Source organism: Terrapene carolina, unplaced genomic scaffold (genome assembly GCF_002925995.2).
Source record: "Terrapene carolina triunguis isolate 2854851 unplaced genomic scaffold, T_m_triunguis-2.0 Scaffold146, whole genome shotgun sequence".
Classification (NCBI taxonomy): domain Eukaryota; kingdom Metazoa; phylum Chordata; order Testudines; family Emydidae; genus Terrapene; species Terrapene triunguis.
In genome coordinates, this window is record NW_020664497.1 from 3938604 (window position 1) to 3960122 (window position 21519).

Here is a 21519-nt window from a genome sequence, read left to right on the forward strand (position 1 = left end):
CCCCCCCCCCCCCCCCCCCCACACACACACACACACACACACACACCTCCTCCTTCACTGCCCTCTCACCCGCACCCTGCTCTCATCCTTGGCCTCTTTCCCTCCCCATCCTCTCTCCTCCACCACTACCCCATCTTTTCCTCTCCAGCCCACCCTCCTCCCTTCCCGGATGAGTGATTTAGGCAGCCCCTGGAAAAAAGTGTATGAAAAAGTGTCTCTGTGTAGGCAAGTGTGCGCATGCTTGCATTGTATGTGTGTCTGAGTAGGGAGGTGTGTGTATACCTGTGTGAATAAAATTTGCAGCCTAACTTTTGGACTTTTAGTCTTTTTGCTGGCTTCTGCACAAAAAAATTGATGACATAAAATAGATGTGTATTCATTTCATAACAAGTTTTTAAAAAGAGAAGGGATCTCTAAAAGAAATGTATTATTTCTTAAAAAGTGAATGTTGTTGACTAGTAATTGCAGAAGAGCCAATGTATCAGACATTTCTCCCCACCTTTGTCTAGCTACAGGGAAGAGTGAGTATGTAGGAAGGAATCTCAGGACTGTAACTAAGGAAGTTATTACCCCATCCTGATAAGTTGGCTAAGGACCTTTCAGATATGCCTTGCAATCTTTTACTTTGAGATACTGCACACACCCACAGCATTTTTCTTGAAGTCTTATGCAAGACAGAGACAAGCCCCTTCCAAGATCACTAACTCAGCACTGTAAATGGTTGAGATGGGCTTGTGAATGTGTTTGGCCTGCACTTTTCTGCAACTCCAGCCTTCCTGCACAGAAAGAAGCAAAGTCCTGAAGTCACTGTCAAAGCACAATCTGACCCTCCCAACCACTATAGTCCTGACCTCATGCAACAGACTGCCAGGTAAGCTGAGAGAGGTACTTCCAAGGCTAATTAAATAGCCTCTTCTACAACAGATAGGTCACCATATTGTATCTTGTCAAGACGGTTTGAGCCTGAGGTACAATCATTTACCAACACACTCAGAGTTTTTAATGCAAGCCCCAAAACATTAAATTGGAAGGGTGCAAAGACTCAACTATTATCTCTTAAAAAATTACAGCCCTATGATTAAATTCAGCACGTGAAACATTAAACAGTGATCCAGAAGGGGAGGGAAAAGCTGTAGCTCAAAGCCATAATGCTCAAGTTCTCTGCCCCTTTATCCCTCTTTAGCAAAGAACCTTTGCAAAATCTTTGCTCTTTCTTCTCTCAGAATCAGCTCTCATTCCAGCGAGCAACAAGGCAAACTGAACGCCAAGAGGTAAGGAAAAGGAACAGTTAAAGATCACTATCAGTTTTTAGAAAGGTTGGGAACAGAGGGGTAAAGAAAAAGGTCACTCTATCCTTTGCGAAGAAAAAGAAAAAAAAAAAAGTGATAAAGGATGGGAGAACTTAGAATGAGAAGGAAAACTGAGTTGCTATAAGAGACCAGTTACAGATCATTGATAGTCTTGCGGAAATGTCAGGGACTTCTGACCCTTTGCTAGTACTGTACATTCCTATTGTCAAGTTACAAAAACAAAATGATTTGACAGTTACAGGACAAGCCTAGTACAGAAGGTTAGGACTATCATAATGCTATTATGGAAAACAGAAATATCCCCTGCTGGAGAATCTCTCCTTTTTCCATATTACTTGCTCTATTGTGAGCTGTCATCTACAGTATCTCAGTTTAGAGGTCCCGGTTTTCATTAAAAATGGACTTGCCTTCAGCTAAGGATACGGCCTACTAAACAAGAATAGTCACCAGTGAGAGCAGCTTCCAACATAGCTAGATCCCAGCTGGTGTAAGTCAGTATGGTTCCACTGGCTTTAATGGAAATATGTCAATTTATACCCCTGGTGTCATGGTATCAAGTTTTATGAAGGAAAAACAAATAGTCATTTTGATGTCATCTCTCTCTCTCTCTCTCTCTCCCCCCTTCTCCCCCCCCCCCAAAAAAACAAAAAACAAAAAAAACACACACACCACACCTAGGAGGTGTGTGGGTTACACATACACCTCTCAAGCCCTTGATCAGAGATTTTTCCATTACTATCCATTTGCTCTACACACGCACTTTGTACAATCTCATGCCACAGAGAGGGGATATAGAACTGTGCGGGCAGTTCCTTCTTTATCTGAACGTCTAACACAGAACACAGTCTAAAGCAGAGGGGAAGGAGAGCAGTAGCGGAGCACCCATATGAACACACACTTTGAAGAACCACAGTTCCTGCACAAGGGGAGTAACCTCTTCTTCTTCTTCTTCGAGTAGTGTCCCTATGGGTGCTCCACTTTATGTGACTCCTGAGCGGCATCCCCACAGTGCTCAAGAGGTGCATGCGCATCTGAAATGGAGCACCTAAAGGGACACTATTCAAAGGAAAATTAATGTTTTTGATGTTCAGAAGATCTTGGATAACTTCCCATGTTACTCTTCTTCAACACACACACACACACACACACACACACACACACTCGGTACTTCCTGGTTCCAGCCTGGATCAGGACAGAAGAGCCACAATGTCCAGGAAAGGCTTTTCAAGTAGTATTTCCATACCCAAAAGATTCAGACTGGAGAGGCATCTGAATCAGTCCATATACCTGAATGTCTCTGCCAGGAGCCATCCATAATTCAGATGGACATCCAAGATTCTGAGACTAGACTAGCAACTTCTATATTGTTTTTCCTAACCTAAACTGTCAACTCACTGGAGCAAGGACCACATTTTTCTTTATTATTTGTACCGGATTGAGCCTACTGATATGCTGAAACCAACAAGACAATATCCAAAAATCTGGACATTTGTCTGCCTCCAATTTAAGTTGGAAGTGAAGTTAGTTTGAATGTAATGTTTCAGTCATGCTTGGCCATATCACAAAAGCCTCCATCCAAGTCCATGCCATTCACTTTCTCGCTGAGTAATATGCACGTGCTGAAGGACACCATTTCAGGGAGACAAGTCCCAGGCTGAGGACCTCATGCTACAGAAGGAGAGTTTTGGCCTTGTACTCACCCAAAAGATGATATTGTAGCTGAAAAGCAGGTATTTGTACCAACAGCTGATTTCTGGGTTAGAGTATCGGTAATAGTGCATCTTCTATACAGCAATATCTACAGAGGAGGAAGAGAAGAAAGAAGAAAAAAAAAGTCAGTTCAGTCTAAAAATTCAGACGTTTAATGTGAGCTTTCTTCAGACTCAGAAAAAGTAAAGTCCCTATTCCAAAAGTTTATATTAAAAGGATTACTGTAACTTGAAATCTAGTCAATTTCAAAAAGATATTCAGTGAAGTTTCAGATACCACACCTGACATCTGGTTCTTCAAAAAAGAACTAGATAAATACATGGAGGATAGGTCCATCAATGGCTATTAGCGAGGATGGGCAGGAATGGTGTCCCTAGCCTCTGTTTGCCAGAAGCCGGGAATGAGCGACAGGGGATGGATCACTTGATGATTACCTATTCACTCCCTCTGGGGCACCTGGCACTGACCACTGTTGAAAGAAAGACAGGATACTGGGCTAGACAGACCTTTGGTCTGACTCAGTAGGGCCATTCTTATGTTCTTATGACTCCAAGTCCCACTGCCAATTCTTGTGGCTTTACAATATTTTCTAGTTTTTAACCAGTTCTGTCTCCCTGTTGCCATCTGAGAGAGATAAACAAAACTGACTATACAGTTATAGTTAAACCCAAAGACCCACATTGATGGGTTCAGGCTCTGTATTAAAACAGACACAATCCCTTCTGTGCCCCCCTTGGCCAAGACACTCCATGCACATACATGGACTTGGACTTAGCATACAGGCTGCTTGTCCTTTTCCCACCATGCCTGATGGACTTAAGATGTGATGGTAAATATGGTGGTATGCAGTGAGATGGAGAAGACGCAGCTTTAAGTAACTGAGAAAGAATGGTGCAGTGGGAGCTTTTGTTGTTAGGCTGTGACAGACTGTAGCACTGTGGTATTTTTAATCTTCCTATACTGCATCAAATTTGCATAATGGTTTTATTTAGATCACAAGTCATGCAGTTATGAAAGCTTTGATCAGATGGGCATTGCAGAGTTCTGCTTTCTGGGATTCTCGTATTCTAAGGACGTCAGCATCAGCCACGGGAGTTGCTCAATGTTTCAGAAAACTGAAGCCTTCCAGGGCATTATGCCTAACCCATCTCTCTACAGGAATGCAGCAGAATGCCCCATATGGAAAACCAAAACCACAAAGAGCAAAGCTTCCCAGCCAAAAGCTGTTATGCTGAAGAAGTCCTAAAGAACCCAGTGTATGAGAAAGGCCCAGCAGCCAACACCAGTTGGTCTGTCACTCTGAGACCTGGGCAGGAGAGAGGTTAACACCATTTCCACATTTCAACCCTCTAATCATGCCTTTAAAAATCAAGAGTTTCCCTCCCAGGAGATTTTCGTAGAGGCTTAGCAAGGGAGAGGGAGTAATAAGATTTTTCAAATGGTTTTACCCCAAATAAGAAATGAGACAAGATGTTTGTTGTGGAATTACATTAAATGGTGTAAAAGAGAAAGCAGGGGGAAACTGACATCCACAGTACCAGCCTGATAGGGCCAGACTAACTTTATAGACTGCCTAGAGTAAGGCAGGGGCACATAGCAGGGTTGTCCCAGAAGCAGATTCAACCACAACTCCTCCCCTTTTGATTTGGAGAGCGAGAAAGTTATTTCAACTCTTTTTGCAACGCAGCATACTCCTGCATGTCAGCTGGCCATCTGGGAGGAGGTGTAGAGAAAGGACAGCTCCAGGGCTACTTCTAACCCCCAACCCATCTGCTCACTTCTTTGCAGCGGGGGAATTCAGGGTGAGCAACTACTGCTCTTCCATCACCCATGCTGTGGCTGGGTTACAAGCTGTGTACGACAAGTGGTTGAATAGGACCCTCATACTTAATTAAGCACTTCTCTAATAATTACCCCTTGGTGTCTGTCTGAGGCATCACAGAATGGTCTAGCACAAAGTTGTGTTGTATTCTTGGTTAGAACAAGAAATTCAGTAGGATGATGGAGAGGTTTGTCACACAGATTCACTATAAAAATCATTCCACCCATTACCACCTTCGCGCCCCACCCCCCGCAAAAAAAACAAAACAAAAATCATACACAATTATCTATTTTGAAGAATATCCCATTTTACATAAGACTGCCTCTTTGAGCTTTAAAAAAGCATTGCTAAATGTTTCCAGCAGCATGATGGAGTACTGCCACCAGGTCTGTTTTTAAGTTTCATAACCAAACCCTGTCTCATATCAAGTTGCCATTAACTTGAAACTCAGCACCAAGCACAAACTTTTGGCTGCAAAAAGGGAGTAATGCCAAATCAAGCCCCTATGGGAGAAGTCAAGATTATCCTTTGCCCGTGGGGTTCCATGCCTGGAGTGTCCAAGATGCACCTCTCTCAGAAGAGAAATTAAGTGGTCTCAGAGGTCTGGGGACATCAAGACCAGATATCACCTGGTGGTCACTTTGGGGCCTCTGCAGTTTTCCTGACAACCAGCTGCATCTGATGGTCTTCGCCTATTTAGAAAATAAGTCAAAACATCCTCATCCCATGCTTATTCCCTGACATATTCCGCATCCGGCATTCCTTTGTGATGTTCCTCACACAGCTTTTGGGAAACTCCCATTAATTCAAACACAAATCCTAATTAGGAGGTCCATTATCTACCTCAGACTATGGGAGTAAGATTTACTTATATTGGGCTATATGTAGGCCCCTCAATCGAGATACAAAAGGAGCGCTTAAAGACAATAAAGTCATTGCAGAGAAACTAAACGAATTCTTTGCTTCAGTCTTCATGGCTGAGGATGTTAGGGAGGTTCCCAAACCTGAGCCAGCTTTTGTAGGTGACAAATCTGAGGAACTGTCACAGACTGAAGTGTCATTAGAAGAGGTTTTGGAATTAATTGATAGACAACATTAACAAGTCACCGGGACCAGGTGGCATTCACCCAAGAGTTCTGAAAGAACTCAAATGTGAAGTTGTGGAACTATTAACTAGGGTTTGTAACCTGTCCTTTAAATCGGCTTCTGTACCCAATGACTGGAAGATAGCTAATGTAACGCCAATATTTAAAAAGGGCTCTAGAGGTGATCCCGGCAATTACAGACCGGTAAGTCTAACGTAGGTACTGGGGAAATTAGTCCTAGAAACAATAGTAAAGAATAAAATTGTCAGACACGTAGAAGAACATAAATTGTTGGGCAAAAGTCAACATGGTTTCTGTAAAGGGAAATCGTGTCTTACTAATCTATTAGAGTTCTTTGAAGGGGTCAAACAAACATGTGGACAAGGGGGATCCAGTGGACATAGTGTACTTAGATTTCCAGAAAGCCTTTGACAAGGTCCCTCACCAAAGGCTCTTACGTAAATTAAGTTGTCATGGGATAAAAGGGAAGGTCCTTTCATGGATTGAGAACTGGTTAAAAGACAGGGAACAAAGGGTAGGAATTAATGGTAAATTCTCAGAATGGAGAGGGGTAACTAGTGGTGATCCCCAAGGATCAGTCCTAGGACCAATCCTATTCATAAATGATCTGGAGAAAGGGGTAAACAGTGAGGTGGCAAAGTTTGCAGATGATACTAAACTGCTCAAGATAGTTAAGACCAAAGCAGACCGTGAAGAACTTCAAAAAGATCTCACAAAACTAAGGGATTGGGCAACAAAATGGCAAATGAAATTTAATGTGGATAAATGTAAAGTAATGCACATTGGAAAAAATAACCCCAACTATACATACAATATGATGGGGGCTAATTTAGCTACAACAAATCAGGAAAAAGATCTTAGAGTCATTGTGGATAGTTCTCTGAAGATGTCCATGCAGTGTGCAGAGGCAGTCAAAAAAGCAAACAGGATGTTAGGAATCATTAAAAAGGGGATAGAGAATAAGATGGAGAATATATTATTGCCCTTATATAAATCGATGGTACACCCACATCTTGAATACTGCGTACAGATGTGGTCTCCTCATCTCAAAAAAGATATACTGGCACTAGAAAAGGTTCAGAAAAGGGCAACTAAAATGATTAGGGGTTTGGAACGGGTCCCATATGAGGAGAGATTAAAGAGGCTAGGACTTTTCAGCTTGGAAAAGAGGAGACTAAGCGGCGATATGATAGAGGTATATAAAATCATGAGTGATGTGGAGAAAGTGGATAAGGAAAAGTTATTTACTTATTCCTATAATACAAGAACTAGTGGTCACCATATTAAATTAATAGGCAGCAGGTTTAAAACAAATAAAAGTAAGTTCTTCTTCACACAGCGCATAGTCAACTTGTGGAACTCCTTACCTGAGGAGGTTGTGAAGGCTAGGACTATAACAGAGTTTAAAAGAGAACTGGATAAATTCATGGAGGTTAAGTCCATTAATGGCTATCAGCCAGGATAGGTAAGGAATGGTGTCCCTAGCCTCTGTTTGTCAGATGGTGGAGATGGATGGCAAGAGAGAGATCACTTGATCATTGCCTGTTAGGTTCACTCCCTCTGGGGCACCTGGCATTGGCCACTGTCGGTAGACAGGATACTGGGCTAGATGGACCTTTGGTCTGACCCAGTACGGACGTTCTTATGACCTCTAAAATAGCCAAGCAGCAAATACAGGTACTGCTAACATACATATTATTTCGTACAGAGAAGCGTCTCTTAATATCAAAACATTGAACTCAAAATTAAGTTCATAGTGCTAAGAACGTAGAGAGGTTTATTTTGGAGAGAGAGAAGGCATAAGAGAGCCAAAGTCAACTTCCAAGCTGTTGGACCAATTCCCTCCCTTTCTCGTTATGATATTTCAGCCAGCGTGCCCTTTCACCTATCAGCAGAAGCTCATAATGGAAAACTAGAATGTAAAGTGATGAGATATGGACTCTGGTCATTTATGAACAGTGGACAATCCCATTATTGATAATCAGGTCTTTCCTTCTCCTGGGATCAATTCACTCAAAATATACTGGTTGGGCTTAGCCTAACATGGAGCAGTTTTGAAAGCTTTTGAAGTCAGTGGGAATTTTACTAGACTTCAATGTGAGCAGAGAATTAGGCCACTGTAGAGGTCTTTTGAAAAAATCTCTCCACTGAGTGCTTATCAACTCCCCCCTCGACGTACGGAACAGGCAGTAGGATGGAAACAGCCAAAGCTGGGACTACTGCAGTGTGGGGGGAAGTGGTAAACTGGGGACCAGCTGGGGCCACCCTTTCCCCCAGCAGTGTCCTGGGGAGACTCCCACACTCGGGACAGCAGGACCCAGGTGGTGTCAAAATTACAGATAGGAGCAAGCCAGAGACTCCAGACAGTAGAGGGTAGAAGCAGCCAAAGCAGGGACCTTGGTAGACAGTTCTCCAACTGCAAAGGATCGGTTTTGATTGGACTTTCGCTGACTGGCTGTTTGCTGCAGCCCTCCCTCGGAGTCTCTTCACTCCATATCTGCCCTTCTTCTCCTGTCCCCCCTCAACTTCCTTTCCCTTTTAGCTGATCTCCACCTATCATACTGTTCATTCTGCTACTGGGTTCTACCCCTTCCTGCACCTGTGTCTCTTATCCATTTAGATTTTAAGCACTTCAGGGAGGAACAGTCTGCTACTCTGACATTTCCTAACACAATGGAGCCCCACTGCTGGTTAGCCCTTAGTCACTACTGTAATAAAAAATGTTAAAACAAGAAAAATGAGAGAGAATGCTGAAGAATGTGGTACTGTTGCTACACAGCACCCCAAACAAGAATACCCGTAGCTAGGGCAAAGGAATTGTTCACGTGTTTTATTTTAAACAAAAACACAACAAACAACTCTGGTTCTTGTACCGCGTGAAAATGTGTTCACTTGTGCTCAGAAATTGCTTACATGACCTTTATTCTTTTAAAAATATAGAGAATGGTAGCACCTAATTCAGACCTCCAACGTCAAGGGCACACGAAAGAAAGCACATTTCAATTTTCCTTTTCGCAATAGATCGTACCTCAGTGCGCCTTAAAACTTTATATTTCCCCTTGAAACACAGAAAGAGCATGCATTTTAGCAAATGAAAGAATAGTTACAGTACATTCTTGGCTGCAGGAGCAGTACTGTGTGGCCATATAAGGCTTTATAGATTAATGAGAGAGTAAACAACTTCTAAAAAAACTACTGAACTCACAGAGTCTCCACTCTGATGTGGATACAAACCTTTTCAATGGCCACTGAAGGACTGGGGGGGACTGATCTGTATTAATTTATAAATACTGTAAGCAGGCGCCTGCACAAGAGGGAGAGGGGGGCAAGTAGGGGCACAGGCCCTCCAATAATGGGTGGGGGCACAGAACTCTTCTGGCCCCAGGACCGCAGTGGGGAGAGTGAGCTCCTTCAGCCCCAGGGCTGCGGCAGGGGGCACAGAATGTGCCTCCTCCAAAAGTGGTCAAATTTAAATTCCTGCACACGCCCCTGACTGTAAGTGAGCAACTCATGGGAAATGTTTATTGTAGGAATATACGGAAAGGTTTCCTGTGGGCACATGGAGGTTCAGGTTCATAGCCGGCAGGTAACACAACAGCTCCAGCTATAAATGCTTCCTGGTAAAGAAGGCAGGAGATTAGGAAACAATGTCTGTGTTATTAAACTGTGAAGATGATATTGAAATTATAAAGCTTGTTTTGCCCAGATAAGGATCAGGCTGCACTGAAGGGGTCTGAAATACTTGAACCTTAGAGAGGGGCAAAAAGCTGCAGCTACCTCTGTAATTATGACTCCCATCAGCTTGAGAAGACCCACATACCATCTGACAGTATTACTCCTATTAGGGCTAAACATAGCATCTAAGGCTGCTAAACAGGATTACAGGTAGGGTTACCATCCGTCCGGGTTCCCCCGGACATGTCCGGCTTTTGGGTCTTTAAATAGCCGTCCGGGGGGAATTTGTAAAAAGCTAAAAGTGTCCTGGATTTCCCCCCGGACAGCTATCTAAAGACCCAAAAGCGGCTGACAGGGCAGCCGCACCGGATTGAGCCGCTCACTTGGGGCCGCTCTGGCAGCAAAAGCCCCTCCCCTGCAGCTTCAGCACGCCGGCAGCGCTGCATGGGGCATAGGCACCGACTGTAGCCGGCGCCAGTGGGTGCTCGCGCCCCCCTCTCCCCCCGCTCCCGGCTCCGCCCCTTCTCCGCCCCCATCCCAACCCCTTTCCCCTCCCCCGGGCGCGCCGCTTTTCCCCTCCACCCCCCTCCCTCCCAGACTTTTGCACGGCAAGCCTGGGAGGGAGGGGGGAGAAGCGGAGCACTCAGGGGAGGTGGCAGAGCAGAGGTAAGCTGGGGCAGGGGGGCGCGGGGAGGGCTGCCCGCAGCAGGTAACGGGGGGGCACAGGGGAACCGCTCACCTCCGCTCCGCCTCTGCCTGCTGCCTTGAGCGCGCCACTCCGCTTCTCGCCCCCTCCCTCCCAGGCTTGCCGCCGAACAGCTGATTCGAGGCAAGCCGGGGGCGGGGCGGAGAAGCGGGGCGGCTGCACGCTCAGGGGAGCAGGCAGAGCCAGAGCGGAGGTGAGCTGGGGTGGGGCAGGGCAGGGAGCGTGGCGAGTCAAGGGACAGGGAGCAGGAGGGTTGGATGGGGTGGGGGTTCTGGGGGGACCTGTCAGGGGGCAGGGGTGTGGAGAGGGATTGGGGCAGTCAGGGGACAGGGAGGGTTAGATGGGTGGGGGGGGCGGGGGGGGGGCAGTCAGGGAACAGGCAGCGGTTGGATAGGCGTGGGAGTCCCGGGGATCTGGCGGGGGCAGGGGTGTGGATAGGAGTCAGAACAGTCAGGGGACAGGTAGGATGGGGGGGGGGTCTCAGGAGGGGGCAGTTGGGGACAAAGATAAGGGAGGCTTAGATAAGGGGTGGGATCCCGGGGGGTGATTAGGGGCAGGGGTCCCGGGAAGGGGCGATCAGGGGACAAGGAGCAGGGAGGGTTGGATGGGTTGGGGGTTCTGTGGGGGGCAGTCAGGGGGGCGGGAATTGGGAGGGAGTGGCTAGGGGGCGGGGCTACACCCCCCCCTCTCCCGGAGTGTCCTCTTTTTTGAAAGTTCAAATATGCTAACCCTATTACAGGGCTGTCCCCACGCACCCACACTCTTTCAGTTTACTTTGTGTAGAGAGTCAGCTTCAAGGTTTTGCTACTTGTTAGTTGCACTTCCTGGGCCTGTTTCTCCACTGCCTTGTACCTTGTTAGAATCAGGTTCCCTTTCTCATGCTCTAGCACTGCAACATGACTTTCCATGACATGTTCTGGGGGAAAGCTCACAGCCACACCCTGGCACAGGACCTGCAAGAGGGTGTTTACGAGAAACAGCAACGCCCAAATGGAAACTGAGCAGACAGACATGTCCACAAAGCGTAAAAGGAAGGGTGGCCCAACATTAGCACTTCCGTCAGTCACGGGTGTGAAAAAAACCCACACCCCTGACCAACAGAAGTACTGGTATGGACAGCACTATGTCAGCAGGAGATGCTTTCCCGCCGACATAGCTCCTGCCGCTCGCTGGGGGTGGCTTAATTATGCTGGCAGGAGAGCTCTCTCCTGCAAGCATAGAGCGGCCACGTGCGAGAGCTTACAACTGCAGTGTACAGCTGCAAGGTCTGTAGTTTAAACATAACTAAGATGATGCACACAAAGAAACAAGGGCTAGAGTCTCCCTGGTTCATGTGGGGGGAGGAAGGGTCACGGAGTATTTCAATTTAAATATGTTGTTAAGTATCAAGCTGCAAATAGAGAATTAGTTATATAACCAAGGTATCTTGCCTCGGATCTAGTAGACCAGGAGGATCCAGGAGAAAAAGCAGCAAGTTAACAGTCCTAAAATGCAACTGAAACAAAAAGACAGCCAAGCTATTGAAGAACCCAGAAGGAACTCTCTCCCCCCAAGCCCCATAAACACTTCGAGATCTTATTTTCTGCCTGGCTTCTTCCCCTCACTGTTTCCCAGACCTACCTTGATTTTTCAGGCCTTAACTTCAGTGAAAAGCCCACTACAGGAATATCAGCTTCTTCCACATCCTTACTGACAAGCAGGGATCCCAACTGCCTAATCATCTTGACCTTTCTATGACTGGTAACACATTTCTCCCTACTTCCCTTTCCGTTGGCCAGCTTCCCAGCCATGACAAACCAACTGCCTGACCTGGAGGAGTATCACTATGTAGGTAGTGAGGAATGCTACAGTACCACGTGATGCCAGGGGATTCACACTTGATCAAACCACGCTGCTACAAGTCATCTCCTCCCCCCCCCCCCCCCCTTCAGGAGGGAGGGTGGATCTCCAAGACACTGCATCTGCAATGGAGATCCTTAAAAGGGGCACCACAGCAGAAATACACAGTTCCCCTTCGGAGCTGCCAGGATGAATGTTCAGCAATGTGGAAGGAGACAATCTGTTCCACCTTGTATTCAGGGGTGACACACTGAATGCCTTTCCCAGACCTGAAGAACTCTGTGTGGCTCAAAAGCTCACCTCTTTCACCAACAGAAGTTGGTCTAAGAAACAAATTTTCTTACCCCCCTTGTCCTCCCAAATAGGTGGCTAGGGAGCAAGCAGGACAGCATGCCATGCTCCCAAAAAAATTCCCTCCTCCACAGCGATGACTTCCAGGAAGGGGTAGGGGAGCATGTGGGAACAGACAGCTGTGCAAAAATTACTGCAAAACTGAACAACAGCTTCCTGAAGGGAGAAAGGACGACAGAATGGGTCATTTCTATAGAGTTCTTCATCCTCTTTAGCAGAAACTTGGGACCTATCTTCAGAGCTGCTTCAAAGCCCTTCTGACCATCCTGGAGTCTTGAAAATAGAGAGGTAAAGGGCTTCTGTGCCCCTGACTCGCACCTAAATTAAAGGTCAGGATTTGGCCTACTGCCACTTTGGGGCGGGGGGGGGGCGGGGGAGAGAAGAAGAGTGACAGAGATGGTATCTTGCTGTTATAGACAAAATGTTCTAGGCAACTGAGACTGGGCACATCCAACTCCCTTCCCAAACTTTATTCCGAATTCTGCAAATGGATTGGCTACGTGCGCTTGAACAGGTCACTTAATTTCTTCCCCTCGGTAGGTTTCCTAGTGTAGGAGATGCTCAGAAGTGTCAGTTGCCAGACCAAAATAAGACATGTGGTTAGTAATATTAGCTTACCTCATAGGTTTCACAGATTAGCTAATTAATATTGTGAAGTGCTTTTCAGAGATATGTAGGTGGTAATCATCAGCTTTCCCTGCAGTATATCTTATTCTTCTATATGGAGTTACACCAACTCACTCAGCCAACAGTTATTTCCCACTTATAGCAATGGGAATTTCTTTCAGAGAACTAATACAGAGGGATACTTCTAGCTTTCTAAAGACATATCATTTCAGCTCACAGCTGCACTGAGAAAAAGATATAACCATTCAGCAAAAGAATGCTGCAGTTTCCAGTCAGAGGCAGTTCAACACCCACAGCTTACACTGTTATCTACAAAATGCCAGGATTCTAAAGTTTATAATTGTGATGATTCACTGCCAATAGATTTTTAACCCTTGCAGCACATGCGTGACCTAAACAGGATAAGCCTTTTCCATATATATTGTCTATGAAATGGCTTTAAAAACAAACAGAGAAAAGGGAATGTTACAGCTTTCCAAAATACTGCGATTTTTCTACAAAAGCATTGAAAAGAATGGACCAGAGCCTCAGCTACTGTTAATGTAGCAATGCAGATTTAAGTCAATGTACATGAGCTGCAGATCTGACCCAGTGTTTTTAAAACTATCCCAGAGCAAACCCAGGGAAAAACCAGAGCAGATATGGAAATGGGGGGTGGGGATGGGGAAATGAAAGCTCCACCTAGTAAACATTAGGTAAAGACGGGACCGTTGAATTGTGAGGGGTGAATGCATGGTTACGCAGGTGGTGTCTGAGAGAGGGCTTTGGATTCTTTGACCATGGGATGACCATGGGATGTTCCGGGAAGAAGGATTGCTAGGAAGAAATGGGATCCACCTAATGAAAAGAGGGAAGAGCATCTTCGCAGGCAGGCTTGCTAACCTAGTGTGACGAACTGGGACTGTTCTTACTGTGGTCTTTGAATGCTGACAGGGGAGTGTGGCTAGGATGGTCTGCGTTGGGGGATGGGAGACTGACCGAGAGAAAATACCTGAGCATGTAATGTGAGAACCCAGGAAGGGGTTAGAGGCCAGGTGACACCTTTGCCCAGGAAACTGAACAAAGGCTGTGGGAGGGGTCGCTGAAGGGAGAGTTTCAGGAGCTGGCTGGTAATATGGCTGGGAGGCAGACGGGGCTCTGACCTCCCAAGGGTGCTGGGGCACCCTGGGACCCCAAGATGGGCCTAACTGGGGGGGGGATCCTGTTGTCTGTGCCTGCAAGACCGGTCTTGGACTGTGTTCCTGTCATCTAAATAAACCTTCTGCTTTACTGGCTGGCTGGCTGAGTCATGGTGAATCGCAGGAAGACGGGGGTGCAGGGCCTTGTGTCCCCCCACACTCCGTGACACCTAGCAAGGAGGGCTTTAAAACTAGGTTCGCCAGGGGATGGTGACCTAAGCCCAGAGGTAAGTGGGATACCAAGAGGAAACACCAGGAAGAAGGTACAAGATGGGAAGCCTCCTGATTCATACTGAGAAAGTAGGGAAATTGGCTAGTTATCTTAGGTGCATGTACACTAACGCAAGAAGCCTGGGAAACAAGTAGGAAGAATCAGAAGACCTGGCACAATCGAGGAACTATGATGTGATTGGAACAACAGAAACTTGGTGAGGCAGTTCACATGACTGGAGCACTGTCATGGATGGGTATAAATGGCTCAGAAAGGACAGTTGGGGAGGAAAGGAAGAGGGGTTGCATTGTATGTAAGAGAGCGGTATGCTCAGAGCTCCAGTATGAAACTGGAGAAAAGCCTGTTGAGAGTCTTTGGGTTAAGTTTAGAGGCAAGAGCAACAAGGGTGATGTCGTGGTGGGTGTGTGCTATAGACCACTGGGTCAGAAGGATGAGGTAGATGAGGCTTTCTTTGGACAACTAACTGAAGTTTCCAGATCACAGGCTCTGATTCTAATGGGGGACTTCAAATCACCCTGACATCTCCTGGGAGAGCAATACACAGACAATCCAGGAAGTTTTTGGAGAGTGTTGAGAACAACTTCCCCGTACAAGTGCTGAAGAACCAACTAGGGTAGGGATAGGGTCCAGAGTGACCTAGACAAATTAGAGGATTGGGCCAAAAGAAATCTGATGAGGTTCAACAAGGACAAGTGCAGAGAGTCCTGCACTTAGGAAGGAAGAATCCCATGCACCGCTACAGGCTGGGGACCGACTGGCTAAGCAGCAGTTCTGCAGAAAAGGACCTGGGGATTACAGTGGACGAGAAGCTGGATATGAGTCAGCAGTGTGCCCTTGTTGCCAGGAAGGCCAATAGCATATTGGGCTGTATTAGTAGGAGCACTGCCAACAGATCGAGGGAAGTGATTATTTCCCTCTATTCAGAACTGGTGAGACCACACCTGGAGTACTGTGTCCAGTTTTGGTCCCCCCACTACAGAAGGGATGTGGACAAATTGGAGAGAGGCCAGCGGAGGGCAACAAAAATGATTAGGGGGCTGGGGCACATGACTTACAAGGAGAGGCTGAGGAAACTGGGGTTATTTAATCTGCAGAAGAGTGAGGGGGAATTTGATAGCAGCCTTTAACTACCTGAACGGGGGTTCCAAAGAGGATGGAGCTCGGGTGGTCTCAGTGGCAGATGACAGAACAAGCAGCAATGGTCTCAAGTTGCAGTGCGGGAGGTCTAGGTTGGATATTAGGAAACACTATTTCACTAGGAGGGTGGTGAAGCACTGGAATGGGTTACCAAGGGAGGTGGTGGAATCTCCATCCTTAGAGGTTTTTAAGGCCCGGCTTGACAAAGCCCTGGCTGGGATGATTTAGTTGGTGTTGGTCCTGCTTTGAGCAGGGGAATGGACTAGATGACCTCCTGAGGTCTGTTCCAACCCTAAATATTCTATGCGTTAGACATGTGTTAGCAGGTCCACATAAAACTAGCTAGTGAAGCAACAAACCGTAAAATCAAGTATCAGAGGGGTAGCCGTGTTAGTCTGTATCCACAAAAACAACAAGGAGTCCGGTGGCACCTTAAAGACTAGCAGATTTATTTGGGCATAAGCTTTCGTGAGTACAAAAGCTCACTTCTTCAGCTCAAAAACAGAGAGCAAAGCAGAGTTTCAAGAAGATTACAAGGCTGTTGGTAACAAAACATTGAATTATTGGGAGAGAAAAACATCCTGTCAAATCTTTTGGCATGCTAGTTACCTCCATTATTTCATCCACACGGTATTGTTCTAGCTTGTTATTTTTTATAGTATAACAAGCTAATTTTTTTGATCTGGCAGCATGTTATTTACCACCTGTCCAGCTGAATGCTTGAAGCTGACAGGTTAATGTCTATTTAGAAGTGCCAACTATGGTAAGCATTTGTGAAAGCAAACTATCCCAATACAGAATTACCCTTTTCTCACCCTGTCAGGGTAGATTAAAATCAAGGCAATTTAAAACACCAAGTGGAAAGTCTCCATTTAAAAAAAGTCACTGAATTCAAATAAACTTTTCTTTAGGAAATAACTGAAGTACAAATGGAAGAGTACACTCGCACTGGTTGATATAACCATTAAAACATGCTGATTTACAACTTAATAAAGCCTTAATACTAGATGGGATACATCTTTTTGCTACTTATGAGGGTACACCATAGCTATACACATTTAAGCAATTACATCAGAATCTCAAAATATTAAGCTAATTGTACATTTTTTAGTATATTAGAAAATGGTGAATGACATTGCTTCTTCACTAGATAATTAACTTTCTGCTCATGATTTGTAGCAAGCTGCATTAGGGTAGCAATTAGAATTTAAACAAACACACAAAACAGCATATAAAATGTATTTGTAACAAACAAAAGAAGCTTTTAGCACAGTACAACTCACTGCGCCATATTTAAAAAGGTTGATCTCTAGTTAAATGGTCCTTCCCCTGCCCTCCCGATTTTCTCTTTATGTAGAGAAGCAGCTTTTAAATTTAGACAGATGCATGGATGCAGCATATTTATTTAAATATTCTGAGATAATATAAAATATGCTAAGGTGTAAATTTTATTAAGTTCAGATTTTTAAAAGATTTTTGGAAAGATATTTAAACAGAATAAAAAAATCCAATATAAAAAGATCAATTATTTTGGTTAAAAAAAAAATTGATTTTTATTCACCTTGCTCCCAATATTCCATTTCACAGCACTTTTCGCCAGTTCTCTCTACAAAGAAGGAAACCAGTCCACTGACATTTCTCTCCTCCCCATTAGTATCCTCCAAATATTCCATCGGACAGACCAGGTGCAGTGATGGTTCTACTAACTGTTATGTGCAGCACCCCGATACAGTGGAGATGGCTGTATTAAAAATCTTTACATTAAGCTGATGGGCTGTAAAGAAAAGAAAAACCTGAGGGATCCCCAAGGCTGCAACAAACACCATAATTCTTACTGTGAGGTAAAGGGAAAATAAGAGCTGTTGATTCTTTCAATAGAAGGGATGCGAATCATCAAGTACAGTATCAGGTAAATCTGAGGGCGTGCACCTGTGAGTCATTGAACAGTCAGTCACTTTCCCAAGAGCTCTGACTGAGGCTGAAATGAAATGGCTCAAGGATTAATTTCCTTAAGGACATACATTTACTTCAGCTGTGATGTGAAAGCGCGGAGGAGGCTCTGCTCACTCCTGGGAGACAGGTGAAGCATTTAATGTTGAGAAAGCTACAAGAAAGGGAGATCTGGATCACGGCACCTGAGAATTCAGTGGGGCAGGCAACTTCAAACTATAACTCTATAGTCATGCAACGTACAACCATTTCGAACATGGTGGCCTGACTAGAAAATAGGGGCTGAGAATTGTTCTAGGATTCCTGAAGTCAGTGGAAATGGCAGACGATATCTTTGCTAAGTGACTTCTGGAATTTTTGTTTTGATCATCAGTGCCGTTCTGAAGGTCCAGGTCCTCCATTTTTCCACAGAACAAGTTCAACATGAGCAGTAGCAGTGCAGTCTACCCCACATCACCAGTGAGCCCATACTGGATATAGGGGAATCCAGTCTCCATGACTGTACTATTTACTGAGACCAACTACAGAGCCTGTTACAACCAGGTCTCATGGAATATTCTATGACAGTGACATCTCTCCACTAGGAACTAGACAGAAACCAAACTCTTTCACATAAACCAACAGATGGTCACTGAGTAGGGAGGGACAAAAGTTATGCAGAGACTTTAAAAGGAGGACAAGAGTTCATGTAGTGGAGAAGGGGGAGCCAATGCAGGTATTCAGAAAGGCACAATTCACACCGATTGCTCTGACCAAGCAATCGGTATGAAAGATCATCTTCCATTCAAAACTGCTAAAGAAGTCAAGCCAGGCGATGAGGTACTGAATGAGGAATTTTAACTGCCTGGAAAGAGAAAATGTTGAATCTTAGAAATATTGTGGAGGAAGAAGAGGCAAGGTAAGGACACAGGCTGACTGCAAGGAAGTCAAAGCTAATACCCATTATGTATAGGGATGACAGTGTAATCTTCAACAGTGACAGTATTGGGGTGCAGAAAGTTCAGGAGGAGAGATCAGGAATTCAAGTTTCTCCATGTTGAGCTTAATTTGACAAGGAGACCTCCAGGGGGAGTCTTGGGAAGCTCCCATATGCCAAGAAGATTTTCCAAATGAATTTACACTCACATACTGCAATAAAGAGTGATATGCTTCCTAGAGTCTCAGCAACTTGCAACAAAAATGAATCACATCAGACAGGATGAAGTCATATTAACAATAATGATTAACTAGAGTTCTGACTAACTAACTGTTTACAATGCAGTCATAAGAGACTTAGAAACTGCAGGCATGTGTCATTTCTTTCGGTGTAAGCAAGCAAGCAAGCAAGCAAGCATCAGGCATCACAGAAAATAAGTTGTATGTAGCCAGTAACAGACTTCTCAACAGCAATCTTCAATGGTTGATTACAGAGCAGCAGTAAAAAGCTTCCAGTGGAATTCCAATCCATCCCCCTTAGCAGGTGGATACACTGAGGGCCTTCAAGGAGGAGGGCTTGTTAAGCCAGGCACTCTCTCCAGCTTTAATAAGGACTCCCCCCCCCCCCCCCCAAGAAATCCCATCCCAACTATTTTTTATATTGCCAGGCTTTTTAAAGGAGATGCATCATGACCAAAAGTATTGAGCTTTTTTAAAATTAATGTTTACATGGATTTATTTCCCTACATAATAAATAGCAATGTCCTGCATTTGGAAGCCAATCATTTTCCCAGGAAGTTTGCACTGGTAAATTTTCCTCTCTCCACCAATTAATGTGTTTTCTTACAGAGTCTGTAGACACAATGTCTGAAGAAAGCCATCTGGGTGTGTGTTTTTCCTCTCACGCTCATGCCATGGGTCCCAGCAACGGGAAGAAATGTAGATCTTGAAGGATTTTAAAGGAACTGATCTTACTCATCTTTAAATGTTTGCAACTGTACTCATATGGAGCAGTTCCATTAAAGTCAGTTGGACGATTTGTCTAATTAAAGTGACATGCTTAAATACTTGTGGGATCTCAGCTTGTGTGGTTTTATTATTATTAATTATTATTATTATTAATAAAGGTTTGAGCAGAGAAGAGTACATTTATTTTAAAATAAGATCATTCTCCTCCAGTGAAGTTTAGGAGTCCAGTACTAGATCAGGGGGATAGCACAGAAGGGGGGGCGGGGGGGTGGGAGAGAGAAATGCATGCATTTGTATTGTAGGCATTAGGAGTCCACTGAAACTTCACCTTGTGTTATCTTCCTCCAAAAAGAACTGGAAGTTAAGGCCATTTTCACCCCAATATGTAATTCTCACAATCTTAGTTTGTTAAAGAGACATCCATTAATAGTTTATTAGGTCTTTATAATTAGAATCTTAATACATGTTACAACTCAGATTCATACATTTTAAGGCTGAAAGGGACCATTACGACCATCTAGTTTGACCTGCTGCATAACATAGGCCAAAGAGTCTCACCCAGTAAATCTTGCATCAAGCCACTAACTTCTGTTTGTCTAGCTTTACCTTCTAACAATTGGATCTTGTTATCCATTCTCACTATCTTGTTGTGTGTCCCATTTTAGGCACCAGACTTTAACAAATTAGAGGGAGACAAGAGGGCTACAAAAGAAATTTGGAAAACCTGACATAAGGAAGTGTCAAAAAAATTGGACATGTTCAGTTTAGAAAAGAGAAAGCTGAGGTAGGACCGGATAACAATCTTCAAGTATATAAGAGTACAGTGACCAATTGTTCTCCACTTCCAGCAAAGGTAGGACAAGTAGGAATCTACTTAGTTTACACAATGGGAAATTTAGGTTGTATAGTTTTATTCTCTAATTTCTAACTATAAGGATTGTAAGAACTGGTAAGGTTACCTAGGGAGGCTGCAGAATCCCAGTCACTGTTTTTTTTTTTTTTTTTTTTTTTTTTTTTTTTTTTTAAAAAGAGCAGTTTGGACAAACACCCGGTCAGGGATGGCCTAGGTATACTTAATCCTGGCTCAGTGGGGGGGGGGGGGGGGGGAGGGAAGAGGAGGGGGACTAGAGAACTTCTCAGGTCCCTTGCAGCTCTACATTTCTATGATTCTATAATTGTGTCCTATATCAGCTTTTCCATGGTTTTGCCTAGGATGTGGGTCATGAAAGCTAGCTTATAGTTAATTTCTCAGGTCTTTTAAATACTGTACTGGCACAATGTTAGCTTCCCCCCTCCCCCACTCCTCTGGAGCCCTCCTAGTGTTTCAAGATTTGTTTAAACACACCCACCCACAGTTCAGAGTTCCAGAGCCAATTTTTTTTTTTAAAATATCCTTCAGCACAAGTTATCCAGTCATGCACATTTTATAAGTGTTTACCTCTTTAATGGTTACTATTGAAACATTTGCCTTAGTTACAGGCAAAGGCAAGTATTTTATTATCTCTGTAAACTATGAATACATCATCCTATTGCTTTCCAAATACAGAACAGATATTTTTCTATATCACAATTGACATTTTTACTATCCTTTTATAGTATCGGACCTATATCATTGCTAGGATTTAGTTTGTTCCTGATATATTTAAAGTACTCCTTATTGTCCTTAACCCTACTGGCCACAGTTTTTCCATTGATGCATAAAATTGATAAGGAAAGAAAGATATTTCCACCTAAACTGCTGATTTATATTCATTGTGGCAAAGCTGATAATTTTTCAGTTTACTTATATTTAGATTGCTGTCGTCACCTCCCCTTTTAGTAAGGGTATGTTTGTGGGTGAGGGGACATAATGCACTCAACTAATTTCCAATCATTCAATATCTCCTCCCACTGAATTATGCTCATAATTATTTCCAGCTTTGGAAAATTGGCTTTTTAAAAATCACCAAAGGGGGGGGAAAAAAAAAAAAAAAAAAAAAAAAAAAAAAAAAA

The 21519-nt window shown here is 44.3% G+C and overlaps 1 protein-coding gene across 3 annotated transcripts in view; it reads right to left on the minus strand.

The window, feature by feature from the left end:
- Positions 1 to 21519, minus strand: part of TSPAN14 (tetraspanin 14) — an 84172-nt gene that overhangs the window by 44417 nt on the left and 18236 nt on the right. For 2 of the 3 annotated variants that reach the window (XM_026653675.2, XM_026653676.2), the window contains exon 2: positions 3011 to 3108. In XM_026653675.2, coding sequence (XP_026509460.1) covers positions 3011 to 3091 — 81 coding nt within the window. In that variant the 5' untranslated portion in view covers positions 3092 to 3108. Of the gene's footprint in view, positions 1 to 3010; positions 3109 to 11949; positions 11990 to 21519 lie in introns of those variants that run through there. The other variant, XM_026653677.2, reaches the window with a different exon arrangement.